The sequence below is a fragment of the Gekko japonicus genome, unplaced genomic scaffold, assembly GCF_001447785.1.
Source record: "Gekko japonicus isolate JY-2015 unplaced genomic scaffold, Gekko_japonicus_V1.1 scaffold1323, whole genome shotgun sequence".
Taxonomy (NCBI): domain Eukaryota; kingdom Metazoa; phylum Chordata; class Lepidosauria; order Squamata; family Gekkonidae; genus Gekko; species Gekko japonicus.
This window is the reverse complement of record NW_015165279.1, coordinates 283,052-306,369: the sequence shown is the minus strand read 5'-3', so window position 1 is coordinate 306,369 and position 23,318 is coordinate 283,052. Positions and strand designations below refer to the sequence as shown.

The following is a 23,318-nucleotide window of genomic DNA, read 5'->3' as shown; positions in this document are numbered from 1 at the left end:
CAAGCCTACATTTTTAAAAAAAATCAGTTTACAAACATACGAAACATATTGACCTTACTATTACCATATGCACTATTATCACTATAAACTATTATCTTCAACAATGAGACAACAGAAGGGCAGCTTGAATGTGTGCACCAATTTAAACATTATAAGTTAAAACAAAATCAAGTCAAATTTCATTACATAGAACAGCCTGCGCAAGTCAACAGACCTGTAGTAAAAGCACTGCAGAGAAGATGTCAATCAGGCCCTGTTCACACGGAGCATTTGCCGCGCTAAAGATACAGATGATAGGCGGATTTTCCGGGCACTATCACACCACAACATCTGGGAAGTGTAGTGCACCCGTGGCTAACCCGTGACTTCGTGCCGAAGATACGGAGTAAAAAACTAGTACTTACGATGTACTAGTTTCCGGAAAACGTGGGGAAAGGGCGGGCGTCTGATCGCATCCTGTCCTAGTCCCGTTGCAAACTGGTTAGTTGTTTTTTTTTAAGTCTTCACAGGATGCGTACAAACGATCATACGCATGCTCACCTTTTGGTGAGAAAAAATATTCCCGTTTGCCACGGAAGCGGCGCCTAGCGATTGCTGGTGTGATTGTGTCGTGCCGCTTCTTTGCCGTACTGCAGGATAGCTGTGTGATCGGCACCTCACGCCCTGACCACGGGACCTCGACGGGACGTGTGATCGGGCAGCCGCACGTTATTTTGCTTTGGGGCAAACAGCCACGCTTCCCCACACACACATTTTCCGGCCCATGTGACCGGGGCCTCAGTACATTTTACACCTAGATGGCAAGCATGGAGACTGGTACCTGCCATTTGTTTTGAGAACAACAGGTATAACAATTTGAGACACCTTTGTGCTTAGCAGGGAAATATTTACTTCCAAAAAACTACCAGGAAGATCCAGGGCAGAACTTAGACTGATGTAATCAGAAACCAAACACCTATTTTTGACTTTTTGATCTATGGCCTCTAGATGAAAAGAAGCAGCTGCCTTCTTCTGAGAACGGTGTGTATCTTCCTGGATCACAGCACTGCATGCGTGCACCAATGCTGTAAAATATTTCTCACACACAAACCCCAAATCACTCCCTGTACCTCATTCTGTTCACCGCTGCACAACCTGAAACCCCAAAATTCACCTACAAGTTAATCTTCCCTAGCCAGCCAACATTAACTGCTTGGCATACAGGTCTCAGATTCAATCACCAGCATCTCTAGTTAAAAGATCTCTCTGTGGGTGATGTGAAAGGCCTCTGTCTGAGACCTTAGACAGCTGCTGCCAGCCTGAGTAGACAAGACTGACTTTGATGGACCCAGGGTCTGATTCCGTATAAGGCAGCTTCATGTGTTCATGTGTCTATGTGACCTCTACAAAAGATCACTGAATAACTGTTGTTGTTTGTTTAAATCAATATTAACTCTATTGTTTATAAGTATAAGAAGGCAAGAGGATCATTAGATCAGGTCCTAGAATCTTTTTTGGTATATTTTCCCCCATTATATCCAGCAACAATCATGAAATGCATAGTACACCGGCAGTGGAAATTATACTACATGTTGGAGCTGGAAGACCTTGTCCTGGGGCTTGCATTTTGTCCCCACCTTCACTCTCCGGAGGCATGCAAATTGCTTTCCCTTTACTCCTGGAGATGTGCCGCCATTATGGCACAACTCAGAGAGGGAAGGGGAGGCACTTAAAAATGCCCCCCTTCACTCTCCAGAGTCATGCCGCCTTGGCGGCACACCTCCACAAGTGAAGGGAAGCCAAAATCCTCGCACCGCCATAGGAAGGAGGCCTCGCAGGCGCCAATATCCCCCTTTATAGGGCTGGCTGAGCAGGAGGGCAGGCCCACCCTGGGAGAGGAAGCACCCCTGCACTGAGCTAAAAAGCTCTAAGCTAAGGGGTAAAAAAAGTGCACAAGCACATCCTGGTGCACCTTAGTGGGAACACTGGACAGGAGGGAGCTCAACAAGGATGTGATGCTATAGAATCCACTCTCTGAAATGGCCATTTTCTCCAGGGGAACTGATCTCCGTAATTTTGTACGCTGCCTTTTTAAGACTTCTAGGTCAAGCCACTGACCTCAGAGGCCCTGAAATGAAAACATACCTTACCAGTCTATGTTTGGGTATTCCTACTCAGTCAAATTTGGCCCCAGTATTGCCATGACAGTTGGACAAATTAGCTGTAATTGAAATGTCAGAAGAATGTCAAGTACAGAATGGTTACTAAAAAGCTGTTGAATATGGTTTGGAGATAAAGATTTGAAACCAGCCAGACTGCTCAGACATAGTCTGAGCTCCTCCCAGCCGCGAGAAAGGCGGCAACGGCTCTCCTGCCCGGCTGCGGGGGGGGATGATGAGTTGAGATGCGGGATCTCAGGGCATAGGGGTGAAAGGGTGCCTGGGTTCTGTTCGGTATTTTTTTGGGGGGGGGATTGCAATTCCTTTTAATAAAGGAAGACAGACAGAAACCTGCAAGGGCTACTACCGGAGGCTGGCTTCTGCGGGGGAAACCCTCCCCGTCCAGGCAGAAGAACAGCCCTGCAGAGACTGCGCCGGGAAGGAGGCGCACAGTGTGAAATGGCCGCCCTACCGTGGAGCACACACGTGTCTGCAATGTGCGTGGGGATGCCAGGCGCGGAGGGCTCAGGGCGGGACACACAAAGGCAGCCGCACTCGGAGTTGAAAAGCCCCCCCCCTCGATCTGGCTGCAAACATTACGGAGGGACGGGAAGAGGAGGCTGGAGGGGGGGGATCCGCATTTCCACGACACGCGTTCCACGACAGCATATGTGCGAACGGGTGTGCATCCGAGAAGCCCCCCGCCCTTTCTTCCCCCTCCCGCCTTATTCACCAGCACCAACGCTGCCCCGTTAGCCGCCCTGCCTCTCCCTGGGCGGGGCAGGGTGGGCAGGCTCCTGCTTCCCTACATGCATGCAGCCTCCAGCCAGGCTCCAGCCTGGGCCGGAAAAGGCCCCCCCCTCCGCAGCCGGGTAGGAGAGGACGAGAAAGGCCACGGCCACGGCTGGGAGAGGGGCACCGGGACGCACAGACCCCCCCCCGCCACTGGGAAAGCGCGTCTCCAGGCCCTGCGGTCGCCTAGAGCGCAGGACAACCTCGGGCCGGCCCTGACTGAAAGCAATCAGGCAGGTACTATTCCTTAGGAAGCCTCACCTCTCACAGTGTCTGATATTGCAACAGAGAAACTGGGGTTGGGGGAATAAAGTCACATTCTGAAGTCAGCATCATAGTACATGATTGTGAATGCAGGAAGAAGGAAGAACTACCTCTCACAAGACCACACTGGTCATAGGCAGCCAAATGTGTCCTGATAAGCATCTAAAACAAGACATCACAGTTATTCCCTAATGAAGAGACAAAGCCAATGAGTCATCTGTCTCTCTGCATAACATTGCATGGGCATGCCCTCCCTCCTACCCCACAGATTATATCAGACTCAGCACATATCAGTCGTGTGCTCCATATCTGGCTATGTATACCCCCTCGTGCCATTTTCACCTTTTTTTAAAAAGGGAGGGGGCATCATGTGAGCTGGGCATCTGTGGACTCAGGCATCAGTGTGGTGCAAGAGAAGGGTCATTCCGATTGCTGGCGCAGGGCTTAGTAAGGAGAGGTCCTGCTGAGGTCCACAATAAACACACCACACAACAATTTTGGAATAAAGAACAGGCCACAGCTTTTACTGATTACAGACCAAGGAGCATTGGCGAAGCATGGGGGTGGATCCTAGAAAATCAAGCAACCCGCCTGCCGCCTGATAACTACATCCCTCAGCCCGCCTGCTGAGGGAAAAGCCCAGGAGTGACAAATACTACTGGTATCACAAGGGCAGATGCCTCTGCGTGGTACCAATTTGACACCTGGGGTGAGCCTGGCTCAGCCCCCGAGATGGGCCTAGGGCCTACTGCATGTTGGCTCAAACCCCCAGACCCCTTAAGGGGGTCCCCAGAAAGGGGGACGTGGACACACAGGCCTGTCTCCCTGAAAAGGATCCACCCTGGATGCACCAAACCGCCAACTGTGACAATAACAAACTTAAAGAAACTTTTAAACCCAGGGAAGGTGGGTGGGGATCCGACGAAAACCGCACTGCCACGCTTCACTGACAGCGCTGCTTAAATCTCCCAAGCAGGCTCTACGTCATCACTGTGTAGAGCCCGCCAAATTCAAGACCAATCAGCTTCTTCCCCCCCCCCCCAAGTTGGCATGGAGCCTGCCAACGCTGTTGTCCCAGTTTCCTGCCTCTGCTGGCCGTTAGACCAAAAGGGGGGGGAGAAGACCTCCTCCAGCCCTCCTTTGCCCACGCAGCAATCCGCCCTTTCAGGTAAGTCTCGGCCGTGTTTCTCCATCAAGTGATACGTGATTCAGAACTAGGTTTCTGTAAAGTTCGTCAGGGTTTTTTCTATTGATTGTAAACATGCTTCCTATTTGTTGTGGATAGTCCACACAGTTTCTCTCAAGAAACTGTTTTCATTGGCAGAGGTAAAGAATATTTCCAGTAATATTTTTGTCACCAGGAGAATGCAGTTTCCTCTCCAGCTAGGATCAAATAAGCACATGAATTGTAAAGTGCAGGGGGGTTGATTTGTAAATCAAACTCCTTGTAGAGGTACCAATCAATGTAGAAACCAGGTTCAAGTACATTTAAAATTGGTTTTATATATTTAGACAATTAACCTGTTTGTGGCAGCATACAAAGTAAAACAGGACCAAAACACAAAAGCGCATCAAATTATTAAAATTAATTACTATTAAAAATCCACCTGGAACAGCATAAAACATTTAGCAGTTTTAAATGAATCCCATAAAAACAGTCCTCAGGCTAGAAGCAGACTGTGAAAGAATTTAAAAGGCCACCCTACAGTTAAAAACCTGGCTCCTAAAAGAGATTAGAGTAGGCACCACGCAAACTTCAAGGCGAAAGATATCCCACAGACAAGGGGCCACAACTGAAAAAGTCCTGTTCCTGTATCTCTACCATCTTGTTTTCCATGTGCCAGAAACATCACACTTATGTATTTTAGAACTGCATTTCTGTTTCTCATGAATGGGCACCTACAGGAAGGAAGGAGAAGAAAAGAACCTTAAGTGGCAAAGGCACACAAGAATTCCATCTAGATAATCCATTGCTCTTTGAAAAGCTTTGAAAAATATTGCTACATGAGGGTCACTGGCACTGACAGGATGATACCTGTGAGGTCACTACTGATGAGTAATACAGGTCCCACGCATGCTTGAGCCACACTGTGTTCTATTAAAAGTTTCATTCATTACATGTTCCTTTTGTACAGTCTGAGTTCTTTCCCATTGTTCCACTGAAGCATGGGAATGCTATGTAGGCATTTTGCTCAAAATACACTAAAAGTTTTTTTTAAAAAGCTGTGCATATCTCTTCCCCTGCTGAAAAGGTGATTACTTACAATTTCTTTTTGCTTATAAAATCAGCAACAGTGAACAAGCTCTTCCCTTTGACTAAGACTCTGCCTCCACATCAAGCCTATTACAATCCCAAGCCATGCTATAGGAACGGAACATTGTGCTACTACTGCAGGATCAGAGGAACTTTGGCTGCAGTCACACAGAGCATTAGCCACGCTACAGAGACAGAAGATAGGCGGGTTTTCCGGGCGCAATCAAACCGCAACATCTGGGAAGCGTAGAGCTCCCATGGTGAACCCGAGGCTTCCCGCCGAAGATGCGCCACAAAAAACTAGTATCTCCGAGGTATTAGTTTCTGGAAACCGTGGGGCAAGGGCGGCCGTCTGATCACATTTCCGGTAGTAGCTCAAGGCATCCGGCGCCCGCCCATGTCCCGTTGTGAAAAGGGTTTTTTTTCCAAGTCTCCACGGGATGCGCACAAGCACCCAATGGCGCATGCGCACACTTCGGTAAAAAAAAATAAACCCTGCCGCGCCGCTTCTTTGCCACGCTGCAGGATTGACATATGATCGGCACCTCCCCCTGAACCACGGGACATCAGCGGAACGTTTGATCTGGCGGCCGCGCAGTAGTTCGCTCCGGGGCAAACAGCCACGCCTCCCCCCCGCACGCGATATCCGGCCCGTGTAACCAGGGCCTTTATAGATTTTTTTTTTTAATCCACACCGATTAAAACATATGGCCATTGATAGTTGGAAAACACTTTCAGTTATTTACACTATGTATACAACACTTTTCAGCTTCATTTGCTACTACCATAATTACTCTTTCAGGAGTCATGAAGACTCCATATACAGAACCAGCCACCAGAATGCATGTGTGTGCCTGCAGATGCTGAGACTGAAGAGTAAACCTGACTGGCAACGTTAGAAGCTGCCTGTCCCAGGCAAAGATTCCCTTGCCCAACCACAGCAGCACTTTTTGTTGAGCACATACAAAGAATATCCAGGCTCCTGGAAGTAATATGTCATTTTAGCATGGGAAGACAAAGCATGAAAGATGAAGTTGCAATGCTTAGCGTATCTACCCACACATGCCACACCCTTTTGCTTAAAGGGAACCCACCCAGTAGCAAACAAAAAAAATTCTGAAAGGGAAACATCAGCATTAAGTATTCATTTCCCCTTGGCTCCACCCTGCACAGCAGTTCCCAAAGGTTCAAAAAGCATATTCCTCAAACAGGGTCATTACGAGTAGTGTAATCTGGGAAAATTCCCACGTTAACAAAACCAGCTACCATGAAAGTTTACCAGGTGACCTTGAGCCAGTCACACACTCTTAGTCTAACCTACGTCACAGGATTGTTGTGAGGATAAAATGGAGTCCACATTGGGGAGAAAAGCAGAATATAGATGAAGTACATAGAAACAAAATAAACAAACAATGCTGGAATCAACCATCATCATAATATGTTACTAGTCTGCAAAAAGTGGGTGCCATCCTGCATTCTGGATTTATCTTTGGTATGGCATCATTCCTAGCAATTAGTGTAAATTTTTACCAAAGTTTTCGTATGCCCGATCATTATATTCTGAGGCACTGATACTTTAAGTGTTTTGTACCTTAGGGGTATCCCCCCCCCAGCTTTATGCTAATGATGTTGCCAATTCCACCTTGAGAAGTTACTGGAGATTTGCAGGTGGTGCCAAAGGAAGGTGAAGTTTGGGGATGGAAGGGAAATAAGCAGGGGATTGCCATAGTCTGTTCTCTGAATTTTGTAGTCTGGAGATCAGTTGAAATTCCAGAACTTTAGGCCACACTGTGGATTATATAATCCAGAGAGATCCACAGGAACAAAGTATAATCAAAAAATACAAGAACCGTGAGATAACAACTATGGAAAGTTCAATATTTCAATATTTTCTTATTATAGTGCATGTCTCTGCAACAGTAGTGTTTTAATCACAATAAACAATTCATTATCACTATCAGCAGTCCATTCTAATGATGAATGAAAGTGCCTGTAAGTGTTCTTTCCAAGATCAAAATGCTTGTGCTGTAGTAAACTGTAGTCAACTTCCCATAGTTATTATTTCACAGCTCTTGTATTTTTTGATCATACCCCTGGGGGTTGGCAACCCTAGACAAAATCCAAATTCCCATGTGCCACTTAATGCACTCTTCATCCCCCCTCTCCCACTATGGGTGTGAAAAACAGAAAAGCTGTTTTAAATGTGCTTGATGGCTATGCCAGATGGTTTCTAAGCCCAGTCTCCTGCACATTGTAAAACATGTATTTCAGTCAAAGACCAATTAAATCTGGGCACCATTTTGGGATGTTATGCACCGCCTTGTAGTTTGCTTTCTCTCAGAGAACATAAGAACATAAGAGATGCCAATGTTGGATCAGGCCAAAGGCCCATCCAGTCCAACACTCTGTGTCACACAGTGGCCAGAAATACCAGGTGCCATCAGGAGGTCCACCAGTGGGAGTTTCTTCAGAGTGTTTATCAAAAGATGAGCATGATCCATCCAACATTTAGCAGTTTAGAGTTATTTCTTTCAAGTATTTCAGGTATTTCTCACTAAAATGATCATCATTCTTATTTACAGCAGATACATTTTCAAAATAAAAAAATGTGATTCTCACAACCAAAGTATCGAAGTAGGAACCCAAAGCAGAGAAGGGCGCAACTGCTCTTCAGGTTACCGTAAGCAAAGCATTGTAAGCTTTGCAAAGTTTTTAGAGAAGAATATTCCAGTTCCCAAATATGACAATTTTTAAAAAATATTTTTGCTTCTGTAACATTTTGAAGGGTTTGCTGTTGTTATAAGCAATCGTCCATTCCCCTGCTCATTGCAGGAAATCCAAAGCTAGAGGCCGTTTCTGACCTCCAGCTGTCAAGTCTGAGCTTGAAAATCTCCAAAGAAGAGCCAACTCTCCCCCGTCCCCCAACTTAGGTACTAAGGTTGCCAGCCTCCAGGTGGGGCCTGGATATCTCCCACTTTTACAACTGATCTCCCGCTGACAGAGATCAGCTCCCCTGGAGAAAATGGCTGTTTTGAAGGGTGGACTCTATGGCATGGTACCATGCTGAGGCCCCGCCCTCTCCCAGATCCACCCCCAAAGTCTCCAGGTATTTTCCAACCCAGGCCTGGCAACCCTATTAGGTACTTGGTTTCATTGCCTGACCATTCTTAGCATTAGGAAGCTTCTTCTGATAATCAACTGTAATCTACCTTTCTGTAACTTAAGCCCATTATAGATCTAGGCCTGCCTCCGAAGCAGCAAAGAACAAGTCTTTGCCCTTTCCCATACAACAGTCCTTCATGTACTTGAAGAGCACAGTCATGTTTCCCCTTAGTCCTCTCTTCTCCAGGCTAAAAATATCAACTATAACAATGGGGGGATAGATCAGCTCATTTGGAGACAGTTTGGTGTAGTGGTTAAGTGTGCGGACTCTAATCTGGGAGAACCGGGTTTGATTCCCCACTCCTCCACTTGCACCTGGCTGGATGACCTTGGGTCAGTCACAAGCTCTGGCACAGCTGTTCCTGAATGAGCAGTTTGTGTCAGAGTTCTCTCAGCCCCACCCACCCACAGGGTGTCTGTTGTGGGGAGGGGAAGGGAAAGGAGTTTGTAAGCTGCTCTGAGACTCCAAGTGAAGGGCGGGGTATAAAACCAATCTATTATTATTATTATTATTATTATTATTATTATTATTATTATTATTATTATTATTATTATTATTATTATTATTATTATTATTATTATTATTATTATTATTATTATTATTATTATTATTATCAAATGCAAATTCTGTAAAATGCCCACTTTTCCTTCTTGGATATTGCTTTCCTCCTTGTTCTACTTCATTTCATTATCCAAATATCCATTCCATGCTATGAGTGAGGTCCTCAAAGGGAGGAGAAGGAAAATCACAGCCAGTTGCTACTAGTGTTATGGCAGATGCAAAACAATAGAAGAGACCGTTTGTAGTTTGGAGACCAAGGAGCGTGTCAGATTTGGCATTCTCTTTTTGGCAACAGGGATTCTCTCTGCAGCTTCAACTGTAAAAATCCTACTGTTTATATTGTGGTTCTGGGTCTTACACTGAAAGCACTGCCATTTCACCAAGGGTGACAAGCAATCACGTGGCAAATGTGTGATACCTGAAGCAACACTAAAGAAAATATGGACACAAACAAAAAACTTCTAGTTGTGCAGTTCATTGCACTGTGAAATCATAGATACTGAATGGCTTAGTTCCTTCAATGTGCTGGGTGAAGAGAAAAAAATTAAAGGCCAGAGAAAACACTGTTCCAAAAAAATTAAAGGCAGGTGAAAATATTGTTCCAAAAGAGCATAATAGCTTCTGCTCAATCCAGATGAGCACTATAGCAATAAACTAGGAATATATAAATCTCAGAAAAAGTCGCACAGCTTTTTACCACCTGATCCCTGTATTCAGCTGGGAAACCACCCAGGATGTAGCATATTCCAAACTGTTCCCATTATAGCCTACTCCAGCCATGTGGACAAATGTGTGTGTATATGCAGGGCAGGGTACTAATACAGACTGAAGAACCTTACGTATCTACGATGTCAACAACATAAATGCTGGAGTTAATTAAAATAATCACTGTGTAATAAGAAAACAAAATGACTTTAAGGCAGATACCTGCTTTAATCTTAAAGAAATTCTTATCAACTTCATGGAAATCATTTGAAACTACTGGACTTTTCTAGCATAATTGCTTATTTTTCAAACACCAACTTTTATTTTCCCATCTTTCACAATGAAGTTTAACCCTCTTTCGTTCACAGCACCAATTTCGGCTTTGTTCCTGAATGGGCTGAAGATTCAGATGATTTTTATGTTTCTAAAAGTCCCAAACAAATTTATTTGATTTTCAGATGTACAACACTTGCTTTTCAAAGTTGTCCATGCTACCATAATTGTGGGGAACTAGTACATATCAGATAAACAGAGCCGAGGCACAATGAGCTACTTCAAAGTCTGATTGTTCCCAATGCCCTTTTCAGCCAATATAGGAGGGAAAGGGGCGTAACAGGAAACTGGAACTCAGTTCATGATAATCCCTCATAAAATTATATTTTGGAATAGAAAATTATGCAAATTGAGTTATGACTAAAGCAATTAAGGCTGAAGTCTTGGTACCATGGCATACCCATATAATGTGATCAGGCTGCTACTCTGAAAACTTTTGCTGTCTTATTAGTCCTGGATGTATTCTGTGGTAGACCATCATAATATCTAAAAAGCCTAGAACACTGGAACTGAAAAGAACTTTATAAATAAAATTCTTATTAAGTTCCATCTCTTCCTGTTCATTATTTTCTTTTCCCAGTCTAATATTTGTCAGGTATCTGAAATGTACTGTTATCCAACCAAAGAAGCAATTTTCCATTTTCTGCTTTCTTCATTCAATTGTAATACTGAACATCTTGAGTTGGAGGCAACAGCAATCAGGCAATTTAAAAGATCACATTTCTACAACGTCTCTGCTTCCCCCCCCCCAAAAAAACCCCCACCAATATTCCTCGCTGCTATTCTCCATTGCTAACTTTTCTTAACCCTATTTTCCACGGATATAATACCTACATGTTGCCACTCTTAATGCTTTTTCCCTAAAAGGCTGTTCCAGACCCAATCCTACACAGAGGTGATGGGGGAAGAGGCAGGGTTTGCTGCAGAAAGACCCAGCCAACTAGACAGGGCAGTCCTTGGCATGCAGTGTTGGGAGTGGGGCAGAAGAAGCACACTTAAGAATGCACTGTGTGCCTCCACACACACACCCTTTTGTTCACTCCAGGCCTTCATGGAACTGGAACAGCAAGCCCTTGAGGGATGCCATTATCCTTAACCCATAGGCCTCACAGCTAGGAGGAAAGGACATGGAGATTGAGCCATATACAATTGAGAGTTCAGAGCTTGAAGCCAGGCAGTCCTTGCCCATAAAGTCTGGAAGGAGCAGACAGAGGAGACCTGACTCTTCTAGGTCCCACTACTGTCCCGCACTACAAGTAGGTACAGAAGGGGTTGGCACACTGGTGCTGCAGATCCTTTAAGTGATGTAAAATTAAAAAGTTGGCCCTTGAATTATCCCAGCTAAAAGTGTCAGCTCTTTTATTTACACATCTGCCAGCAAAGCCATTCTGGACCCAATCCCTCATAGTGGTGATGGGGAAGGAAAAGGGTTTGCTGCAGCCCATGGAAAAGGAGAGCCAGCCAGTCTATCAGGGCAGTCCATGGCATGCAACACTGGGAGTGGGGTGGAGGAAGCACCAGGGTCCGCCATCTGCCTTTGACTCAGTTGGCCTACGCTGAGGTTTTGTTTTTCTTTTTTGCCTTCTGTGCTGCTGATCTTCAGTGCTTCCTTTGCTACAGCTATGATGCTCTGTAATATTAATATTGTAATTTAGAAAAATCTCATCTCCCCCAACCACAGTGTATTGGCAGCTTTGCATACTGGAAAGGAGGTAAATGGAACAGTTAAGCCCACTCAACCCCCTTCATTGATCTCTTGAACTGAGTGTGACTGAACAGCCCAAAAGTGCTCCCAACCCAAGTTAGGTTGGACTTCCCACTGCCAGCCTCCCTAACGTGACACATGAGAGTCCTCAAAGAAATGTGGGTTTTTGTTAAGTTCCGGCTCAAACATAAATTTCCAAACATAAATTATTCAAATGTAACTGCTTCTTCAGCGTTAGAGACTTTGGTTGTATCTCCTGTTTTTCTGGCATTCTCATCTCTCCCAGTTATATGTCCCTTAGACAAGTTTGGAATCACACATATAAATTAGGATATTACTGCTCAATACTCAATGTGACAAGTCATTTGTGGGAGGTAGAGAATAAAAATCAGTCCATACATGACTAGCAGCAGTGTAGGAGTCGCTGAGGCAGGACTCCAGAATTATCTGAAGGAAGGGGATCAAGGAGACAGGCCAAGTGACGTGGTTACTGCTCCCACAGATGTCACTGGTCCCCAGAGCAAAGTAATAATGTTGTGGGAAGTAATGATATTGCCAGCTGTGCCTACATGATCTGGTTCCTACAAACATTACCAGGAACAGCACTAGAGTAGCCGTGCTGTAACTCCTCCCATACCACTTCTGGTAACATAAGAATGGCTTCTAAGAAACAGTATTTATTACACCGAACATGCTATTTTATTGACAACTCAGTATCTGCCCGGACCTGAATTTATCTGATGCATCTCAGAGATATTATGGAACAGTAGGTATTTGGGAGACTGAGGTTCAAAACATTGCCTGGCCATTGCTTTTTGCATGGCTTTGTACAATCTGTTACTTCTAAACTGCTACTCTAACAATGCTACCCTTTGCAAAATAGGAAGAATATTGTCCTACATCACATGGCTACTGGAAGAAGACTGTGGCCCCTGCTCGTTCCCAATCTGCACCTCCCGGCCAAAACCTGCAGGTAGGTGGTTCTTTCTGAAGGGCCGCATCACTGCCGGCTGTGGGATCGCCGGCACATCTTTTCGCCGGCGCATCCCTGGCCCCCGGCCGTACTGCGCATGCTCGAGCATGCGCAGTACGGCCGGGGGCCAGGGATGCGCCGGCGAAAAGATGTGCCGGCGATCCCACGGCCGGCAGTGATGCGGCCTTTCGGAAAGAACCACCTAGGTAGGGGGTTCTATTTTGCTGCGGGGTTTGGCCGGGAGGGGCGGATTGGGAACCGGCTGGGAACAGGCGCAGCACGATTCCCAGATGTTGCTGTGGGATCGCGCCCGTTTGCTGCAGCCCCGATCCGTCCCTCTCCCGGCCCAAAACGTCTCGTGTGAACAGGGCCTGTATTATGTTCCTTATTTATTTGTTCTATTTGAATCATACTCATCTACTATGGAGCCCATTTTATCTGGCAGATTTTTTCCCCTTCCTTTCTTCCTGTACCTTTGGATGGCAACATGGTTTTCCTCCTTATCCATTTTATCCTGAAACACTAACCTGAAACAGGTTATGAAAACAAAAAGTTACTATCTCCATTGGCCACCTAGTAAGCTGAGCAGGCATTTGTACCTGAGGCTGATTCTGCATTCGTTTTTCCTTCTGTTGTTTTACGAAATCCATGTTGGACCAGAAATTCCCCTCTGCATTGCATGCTGCTTTTGCTTTCTTTGATCATCGGATTTCATGGTACCTTCTGCATTGATTTATGGCCGTTCAGGGGTGACTTTGCAGTCAGTACGGTGTTGTCCTGAAGTATTTGAATGTGGTTTTGAGCTGCACTTTTTCCTCCCAGTTAAGGAAATGTGGAGTGAAAGCTAGATGCAGAATCGCCCTGAGTCTCACTGATCCAAGTCCAGCATTCTATATCCCACCATCCTGGGTAGACTATACATTATACAAATGGTCAAGAATAACCACCTGTGCTGTTTGTAGAAATGCCTGTTTCTGTGAATATACAGAGCTGGAGATAGACGATCTTGAACAGAGTTGAAAGCGGTCTGAGATTAGGGTTGCCAACCTCCAGGTGATGACTAGAAATCTCCCAGAATTACAACTGGTCTGTAGACAATACAAATCAGTTCCCCTGGAGAAAATGGCTGCTTTGGAAGGTGGGCTGTATCCTGCTGAGGTCCCTCCCCTCCCCAAACTCCACACTCCCCAGGCCCCACCCCTAAAAATCTCCACGTATTTCCCAACCCAGAGCTGGCAACCCTATCTGAGACGGACTGTGTACAAAGATACTTCATTTCTCCCACTGGCACTGGCACTTTTGGTGAGAGCTGCAGGTTTTTGAAGCACTGTTAAAAACCTGCAGAACCTCTTTACCAGAAAAGGAAGTGGGATGTGTGTATACCACAAGCAGCCCACATTCTCTCTGGGTGTAAAAAACCTATTAATTGTTTGCAGTCTGAATTAAAAAGGCTATTAAGGAGGGTGGAAATGAAGTGCAGTTGCAAAGCCATTTGTGACTACAAAGCTTGACTGGAATGTGCTGCATACCAACTGAAATATACTGTAGCCATAATCTAATTCCCTACTAAGCTCCTAATGAAACTTTTCTGTGAGGCAGACGTGAAGTCTGACATGTTTTTCCTAACCACACAGAGGACTAGATTACGGGGGTTTTCCTTTTCTTTCTTATGAGGAAAACGTTATGCCTAGAGTAATTGCGGGTTGTGCTTATTTATAGAATATTTGGCAGTTCATAAAAGGAGATATTAGCTGAGCAAGGGTAACTAATAAGCAGCATTATTATTCTACTATATATGTATGTACATCATGAATTAAGTCTGTCACATAATTTTAGTCACACTTCATACATCTCACACAGAGCAAAAACAACTCTGTAAATGTATACCCAAGCATTTAGTTGTGGGGTTTTTTTTTAATGAACACAGAATCATTGGCGAAATATTCCAAATGCTAGGAAAAGTTTCAGAGGATTCCTAAACGTGTTTGGAGCTGTGCACTCTGACACACCCATGTACAGATCCAGGTAACTTCAAGTATTTCTTGATATTCATATAAATATTAAAGCACAGAGAAGACGATGTTTATGAAAAAATGTTTTGTTAGCCTCCCAGGAACTGGTTTGGGGGGGGTTGTGTGTGAAAGGATAATAGATTTCCTTCAAAGCAGCTCAAGGCAATTTCTACTACAATGGGTCTCTGTTAAAGACAGTTATTTCCCTGCAAGTACTGCTTGTTCTGTATCACATCAAACTTTAAAAGTATTTTGTCATTTTGAGCATGTGATTTTCTTAAACACATGAACCATTTTCATTCCTAAACAAGAATCTTACCTCATATTGTGAGGGGGACATCTGGGGGGGGGGGGGGGGGGGGAGATTATGGGGAAACGAGTTGCTCGTTCCAGTCACACCGGGTTAAAGTTTGCTTCTAAATCTCATCAGTTATGCTCAAGGAAAGCTTTTACACTACCAAGCACCACTTAGTTTTCGACCTCAAACTCTCCAGACTTTGTTCCTAGCTTGGAGAAGGAAAGTGGCGCGTGCTGGATCCTGCATCACTACTCTGTGTAAAATAATACAACTTCTTCTGCAGCATGCGTGAACTCAAGAATAAAGCTACTGTAAATCAAAGACCCCCCCCCCCCCCCCGAACTGCCTGGTTCACAAAACGAAGTAAAAATAAATACATAACTGTCGTTTCAACTACTGAACACAGACCAGATGTGCTGAATCTCAGTTCTGTGTCACGCTGCAGTAAAATACAACTTTAAATTCAAACTGCCTACTTTCAGTTTGACTAGCTTCTGTACTTCTTTAAAGCACACACACATACACACACGCAGAGTTTGTGCAAAATACACAGGTTCTGTTTCAGTATCATCACTCAAGAAAGTAACAAACAAAATATCAGTGAAATGCAGCATTCTCGTAATTCAAGGTGCTACCTGGCAATCTGGGTAAATTTTGCTACCTGAGACATTAGAAGCTATCAGCCAGCATCAGAGATTTCATTCATAAGGCACTTACTTATCTGGGCCAGACAAAGCTGCAACAAGTACAATCCAACAGCTGCAGACAACCAGAATTTGGCCATTGTTTCTTCCTCGGGAAAATGTGCACAAGGCAAGGAGTTCCTCTCTCAGGCTGCACAAAGGAAAAGCTGGAGGGGCGGGAGGAGAAAAGGTCCCAGGTCTTGTTAAATCTGCACAGAAACGGAGCCTCTGAAGTTTGCTGCAGTTTTTATTCCAATTCAAAGAGACTGAAGTAGTGACACACCAGGGAGGGGAGCGGAATCAAAAGTCACACCCATGCCGAAGCAAAAGTGACTGAGCAAAAGGGGAGGAGAGAAGCCTACTACTTATGAGTAAGCAGTGCAGCAGATATTCTCCAAGCCTCCAAACTTCTTTTACTCGTCCCAGGAAAGGCAGAAGTCTTAGGGGAGCATTTGAGCTGATCACGGTTTGTAACTTCTCCCGCATAACTAAGGAAAATGTGTCTGTGAGATTTGTTCAGACATCTAGAATAACAGCGTTGTAAAACAGCATGAGGTTTCCAATAGGATTATATAAATTTACTCTTTTGAAGAAGAAGAAGAAGAGAAGAGATTGGATTTATACCCCGCCCTTCACTTGGAGTCTCAGAGCGGCTTACAAACTCCTCTCCCTTCCCCTCCCCACAACAGACACCCTGTGAGGTGGGTGGGGCTGAGAGAACTCTGACACATCTTTTCAGTATTCATTCTACTTGGGATCTCAGCACATGAGTGTAAGTAAAAGAAAGTACGAAGAGCTACATATTTTGTGCCTCTGCCAGTCAACCTGTTGACAACTGATTGGATCAGGCGTAGATATAAGAGCATCCTGCCTAAGACTTGTTTAGCACAGTCCTTGTTTTCTGTAAGTGGTTAAGACTATTCAGTCTAAGTGGGTCTTTAATCGGCTTTCAGTTAATATCTGACCTCATGTTTTTAATCCTGCTAAACTGAGTGTTAGTTTTACGGACTAGGCTTGCTGGTTTCCATTTTGCTAGTTCTAATATTTGTGATTGTCCAGACAGTTGTGACTGTATTTTAATTGGTTTTATTAATGTCAGCCACTTTGGGTCTTCATGACTGAAAAAGTAGGGTGTAAGCATTTTAGTAAATAAGCCAGTTTCCATTTCTATTTGATATTATGTCCACTAAGGGCTGATTTGTATAGACCACAGAAGCAGGAAGAGTGGAAATGCTACTTATTTATATTATTTTCATGTTTTCAGCGTCACTCTGTGAAGAAATGTACGTGTCCCAGATGTGGGTGCAGCTCACATAACACTTCACAGGAGAAGATGTGACAGGTCCTGCTTCAGATGTTATACATAGGATGCAAAATAAAGGAACAAGTCACTCATGCTTTCAGTCCCACCATTTCCATGTAACGACTGATCCTCTCCTCAAACTGCTGACAAATAAACCAGATTGCAGGGAATTGTGTCACTCACTAGGTTACCATTACTCTATCATAATGGGCTGAGAAAAATAAATACTTAATGTTCTCATTAATTGGAAATCAAACTTTGAGTAACATAAAATAGATAAATCAATGACATGTGGTTAAAAATGAAGACATGAAAATGGATCAAACATATGAAAAACATGTTTTGCTGAATTGGACCAAAGTCCATCTAGTCTAGCATTCCATAGTGTGTCTTTCAGCTTTGTAGTAACATATACAAAATCCACTCTTTCATCTGGAAACTATAAACCTTATTTTCAATGTCACACCTCTTTCTTACTTGGTCTACTTCCTATGTTGAATTTTTCAGTTCACTTAATCAACTCTGCTCATCAGTATGATCATATTTGCCCTCTCTTTAGCTCACTATGGTCCCGTTCACACTAGGCGATTTGGGCCGGGAGCGGGACAGTTCGGGGCCGGATCAAACCGGAGCCATCACACCACAACATCTGGGAAGCGTCTTGCTTCCGTGCCCGAACTGTCCCTTCCCCGCACAAATCCGCACAAATGGACGCGGCGCAGCAAGCGGGGCGTTTGATCGCCGGCGCGTCCTTGCGCCGGCACAACCCCGGCCCGGATCTGAACTGCGCATGCTCCGACATGCGCAGTTTGGCCGGCTAGGCGTCTGACCTGTGTTTTCTCCCCGGCGTTTGATCGCGCCGGGGAGAAAAGGCGCCACGGCCAGGGGATCCGTGGGATCCCGCCACGGCGTCTCAACGTTGGCGCAGCTTTTAAAAGCCGCGCATTAAGAGGCTTTTCCCCTGCCGTGTGGCAGGGGCCTATGTTGATTTTGTCTTTGATCTTTTATTCCATTTAAAGTATTTATTTTCAGATATCTTTATAGGGTTGTCAGGTCCCTCCTGGCAACCGGCAGGGGATGGGGGAGACTTACCTGGACAAAGAGAAAGTCCTAGGCCTCATGGCTGATGTGACATCATCGCACCACCAATGTCCAGGTGACACTGGTATTTGGACAAAAACTCTATGGTAAAACCAGCTTCTACCATAGAGTTTTTGCCCAAATAACAGTGTCACCTGGATGTTGCTGGCATGATGACATCACTTCCTGTGTGACGCTGGCCACGAGGCCTGGGCCTTTCTCTTTCTCCAGGTTGTCCCCCTGCTGGCCAGCTGATTGGCAGTTAGGGGGCAGGCCCTGGCAGCAGGGGACCCCCCCAACTGGGTGGGGTTTCAGGCAAGTAACAGGGGCAGTGAGCTCCATTAATCATTGGTTATTCTGCTATTTACCTAAGTAAGAGGAGGAAAGCTCTCCAGTAACATAAAGTAACCAGAAACTAGCATGATGAATACAGACTGCAGAGTTTCTCCAGCAGCATGGTGCTCTGACATTCCCTGTAGTTTCAGGTGTCACAGTTCAGCTAGAAATAATCTGCATTCTCGTGCCCTGTATACCAGAGGTGTCAAACATGCAGCCTGTGGGCCAGAACCAGCCTGTCCAGGACTCCTGTCCAGGCTGTGAGCAACTGGTGTGAAGGAGGGAACAAGAGGCTGCTCGTGGGGGCGAGCAGACGAAGCCACTCCGATCATGGTGTCAGCATGGCAGAACAACCTTGTCTACAGCAGTCAAGCAGAACCCCATCACTCCAGCAGAAGGCTCACTGGTAAACTGGAGACAACCACAGCCACATTTATGCTGACTTGGGGTTTCAAGGCGAGGTCTCTCCAAACGCCCAGAGAGACGCCCAGGATCCAGAAAAAACACTGCGTGTTAATTGAGATCAGCATCCTATCTGAATTGTGTATATGCTTAAGACTTGTTGTCTAACTTTTATGAAAATGAGAGCTTTGGCACCTCTATAATATCTCCTAGAGAAGATTTATTTTTTGAAACGTTGGTAAATAATCCGGAGACGACGTTGACGACGTTGTATCTTGGTTTATAAATTCTATTAAGTTGTGTATCATATTGTAATGCTTCAGAGCACAATACATGTACAGCATTCCTTATAAGTCTTATGACTGTTGATTGCGGGTCAGACTATCACGACTGTTGGCTTTATATTTGTTTACCAGCCCAACAAAATTACATATATGTCAGATCCAGCCCTCATAACAAATGAGTTTGACACCTCTGCTGTATACACTCCTGTAATGGGAGTATAAATCAATATGCCTGCAGGAGTGCAGGCAAATTCTGAAGGGAGCTGAGTGTCAGCAAGCTCTATACTAACCCCGTGGATTCCAGCAACCACCCCGAAACATGGCAGACATCAGGAGTTAGGATATGTAAAAAAAGGAAAGTTCCCATCAAGGGTTGGTAAATGATAGCCAGATTCCATTGTAATAATCAAAGTCTTTAACCAGGCTTTAGAAATAGACACTTCAGGTAGGGCAGACTATATGTGTGCAGGGAACTATTTAATTTTTTTCAAAAGCCTTGCAAGCTGCCAGTCACAAAATGGTGGCTCAGTGGATGGAGCCAGCCTCAAAGTAGTATCTTATACAAAATTAGAGTGTTTCGGTTTCGGAACAGTTCTGCAGTGCTTGGGTGGGGAAAATTTTCCTTGCTGTTTTCCCAAAGCAAACTGCTACCGCCTCCCCCAATTATAATTTGCCCTGTGGGAGTCGAAAATATAGTTCCCTCTGTGTTTTCCCTGAAAGAGGCAAATAGCAGATTTGATAAAGGGGAAGAATCAATAGCATGCTGCTTGCATGCCCAGAGCAAGGATGTGTGCATGTGTCTGGAGGAAGAAGAGCATAATCCGATTATAAAGGTGCTTTCATTTTCCTATAGCCACCTGGTGTACACTTGTAATGGCAGAAAGGCAGGATATATATTTTGCAAATAAACACATATTGAGCAAAGGTTTTGCAGCCTTCTTCGCATTAAACACAGAGCAGGGATGCTGCTGTAGTAGCTTTAAAGAGAAGGATAAGGAAGTGATTATTGCAGCACTGGAATATTGTTGGAGAGCTGCTTGCTTAGAGAGTGAAGGGTCACTCTTAAGTAATCTTCTGCACAACCCTGCCCTAGAATTTTCCTAATTCATTCAATTTGTATCTACCTTTGATTTAAATCTGTTGAAAATGTTCTTTCACACTAGTCTTCAGTATCCCCACAAGTATTATATCACCTCTCCTAGGCCTGCTCCAGCAGTTATTGATGTATTTCCCTCCTTTTTGCAGCTACTTCTTCCTCAGAGAAAGGGCAAACTGTTCACGGTAAAGCAGCAGGTGCTGCTGGGAAATGTAGTTCTATTCTCACTGTTGCTATTACACTACAGGATATAGGTTGGGGTTATGTCAGTTTAACTGACATAGCTACCTCTAGTGATTTCTAGGTATTATTAAGTAGATGGGGACACGGAGAATTCACTGTTGAGATAACTAGATCCACTCACAAAACTTCTGTTCCCATGTTTCTCTAGTGAGAAGGAATGACGTAGGGTTGCCAACCTCTAGGTGGGGCCTGGAGATCTCCTGTAATTACAACTGATCTGGAGGAAACGGCTGGTTGGAGGCTGGGCTCTATGATATTGTACCCCATTGAGGTCCCTCCCCTCCCCAAACCCCTCCTTTCCCAGATTCCACCCCTATATCTCCACAAATTTCCCAGCCTGGAGCTGGCAACCCTAGAATTACTCTTATGCCAGTTTAAAGCTTGCTGACAGATTCAATACTGACATAATAAAGTATTTTTGTGTGACCCAGTTCCCTGTGCTCACTATGCCAGTGGACAGTCCTTGTCAATGGCATGAGGGTTTTGTCTGACTTCCTGAAAATTACATATGAAAGTTTCTTCAGACTGAAGTCTCATTGGTACAGTTCAGGCCAGGTTTCATGTTGTCCAGTGACAGAGCTTTGTGTCCTTTTCACCAAAGCAGTAGAAATGCTGTTTCTCTGTGATGCCAAGTTTAAGGGAAATGATAATAGAATCTGTGATAATTTAGTCTGTTGCCATGAGGGCAAAACTTTCTTGCCAGCCATTTTTCCTCACATGTAATTTATGGGCTGTGTCCTGTAGAGAACAATGGTTCCCTGTATCTCTTCCTAAAGTCACTTCAAGCCACATGTAGTTTAATATGCGTTTCTGCTCATTTTCTGGTGGTGTGTATGGATAAATGTTATTCCATTACACCTCTCTTAGTGTACCCTCTCTGGAAAAGAATTTGCAAGAAACATTGGATCTGTTTGGGTTTAAAACTGAATGTTCTTTATCAGGTTTCTGTTGAAGTGTGGGTGACCTGTTCTCTGCTTTTAAGAATGGCATCTCTCCCTTATTATAAAACAGTAAACCATAAATCAGAGGAGGGTAGAAAGAAGCACATGAGAATCAAACAAAGGGTTCAGCTTTCAAAACAGAAAGTGGAAGCAGACCATGGTTGAGAGATGAGGAAGGACCAGTACAGGAGAACCAAAAGGAAAAGAGGGCAAACATTCACATATGAAAAATTCACAGGAAACCAATACTTATGGGATGGTAATCATTATGTAAGTGAAAATGTAAAGTGGCAATATTTGTAAGTTTCATATACTCAAAACTATTTCAGAATACAAAAGCTTAAACTAAGTATCCATGCGCAGAAAATGATCCCTTTGCCTGTAGAAGGCCTTATTCTTTCCCTTGTATTTTATAAACAAAAGCTGGAATATGGTTGTAAGGCAGTATTCAGAGGCAAAAAGCTCATCTTAGTGTGGCCCATACCTAGATGACAAACCTTCTGAGAAACCCACCTGAGAGCCCTTGAGGTCCTCAAGAGATAAATACACACCATTCATACATGGCACCGTAACTGTTTTGGTATGCAGATACAAAACCCAGCTACAAGTTGTTAATATATAAAGTCTACATATAGCACCCAGTGCCAGATACAGGTATCTACGCACTGGGTGCTATATTTAGACTTGTAGTTTTAGCTGTTTTTCCCTATAGGTGGTTTGAAACAACTTCAGAATTAACTCCTTAGGAAATTAAATAACCAAAAATCTTATGTTACTTAAAGATGTTCCTTTGCTTTAGTACTTGTTTGACATTTGTGTAGCTCCAGATTACATGACCTTCCACCAACATCTTTCTCATTCCTTCCTTAACTGTCATCCAATTAATACCCTCATTCAATTAACATTTTCAATCCTTTACTTTTTCATGTTGGTTCTGCATAATTCCTTACAATTTTATTCCAACTCTTCCCAATTTCTTTCTTTTTTAAAAAACAACCCTTTAGATTGCCTCATTTATTACCTGATATTCTTTCTTTATGGATATATATTTAGAGGACAGAACAAAATTTCCAACTGAGAGAAAAAGACTTGGAGAGAATTAGAGAAAAACATTTCTAGTATTTTCATCTGCCCAGAGATTTCCACTGACATTTCTCCATTGCCAGGTCCATGTGGGGTGTGGAGACAATAACCACACACCAAACTAATATTGAAAAGTTATGTTAGCCTAAACTTGCCAACATCCAATAGAGGTACATATGAAAACAGCTTAGTCTGAGCTAGATTCTTCTCCTTCTGTTAGTCAGACTCAGGTCTAATTTAAATGTGATGCTGGAGAGGCAAAACACCTGTGGGACTTTGCGTTCCCACAGTGTCTTGTTTAAATTGGGCTGCCACTCATGCAATGGAGTTTCATGTGCTCAGTTAACATACCAGAAGTCTGTTACCTGGATGGGAGTTGCTCTGGTATGCCAGTCAAGTATGTATAGCTATTCTGCATGAGTAGTAGCCCAGTTTAACCAAGATGTTGCAAATTTGTGCAGGCAAGTTCTTTTGCCTTGCCAGCACCCCATTCAAATAGGGCCTTAGTATCGCCTACTCACTGTTTTACTAGTCACAATTATTTTGAATACCTCTTTAAGAGCATTTTAAGAACATCATAATAAAGATACTTCTGTCATGCAAGACTCTTTTTGACCTACTCAGTTGGCCTCCCTGCTTTAGTTCCTAACCTGCTGAAAAGGTCCACCT

The 23,318-nt window shown here is 44.2% G+C and overlaps 1 protein-coding gene across 6 annotated transcripts in view; it reads right to left on the bottom strand.

Moving 5' to 3' along the window:
• The window catches only part of CD44 (CD44 molecule (Indian blood group)), a 123,700-nt gene extending 107,561 nt beyond the window's left edge, over positions 1 to 16,139 (bottom strand). For all 6 annotated transcript variants that reach the window (XM_015410297.1, XM_015410298.1, XM_015410301.1 and 3 more), the window contains exon 1: positions 15,916 to 16,139. In XM_015410297.1, the coding sequence (XP_015265783.1) occupies positions 15,916 to 15,982 (67 nt within the window). In that variant the 5' untranslated portion in view covers positions 15,983 to 16,139. The remainder of the gene's footprint in view (positions 1 to 15,915) is intronic.
• Positions 16,140 to 23,318: the final 7,179 nt, after the last annotated feature.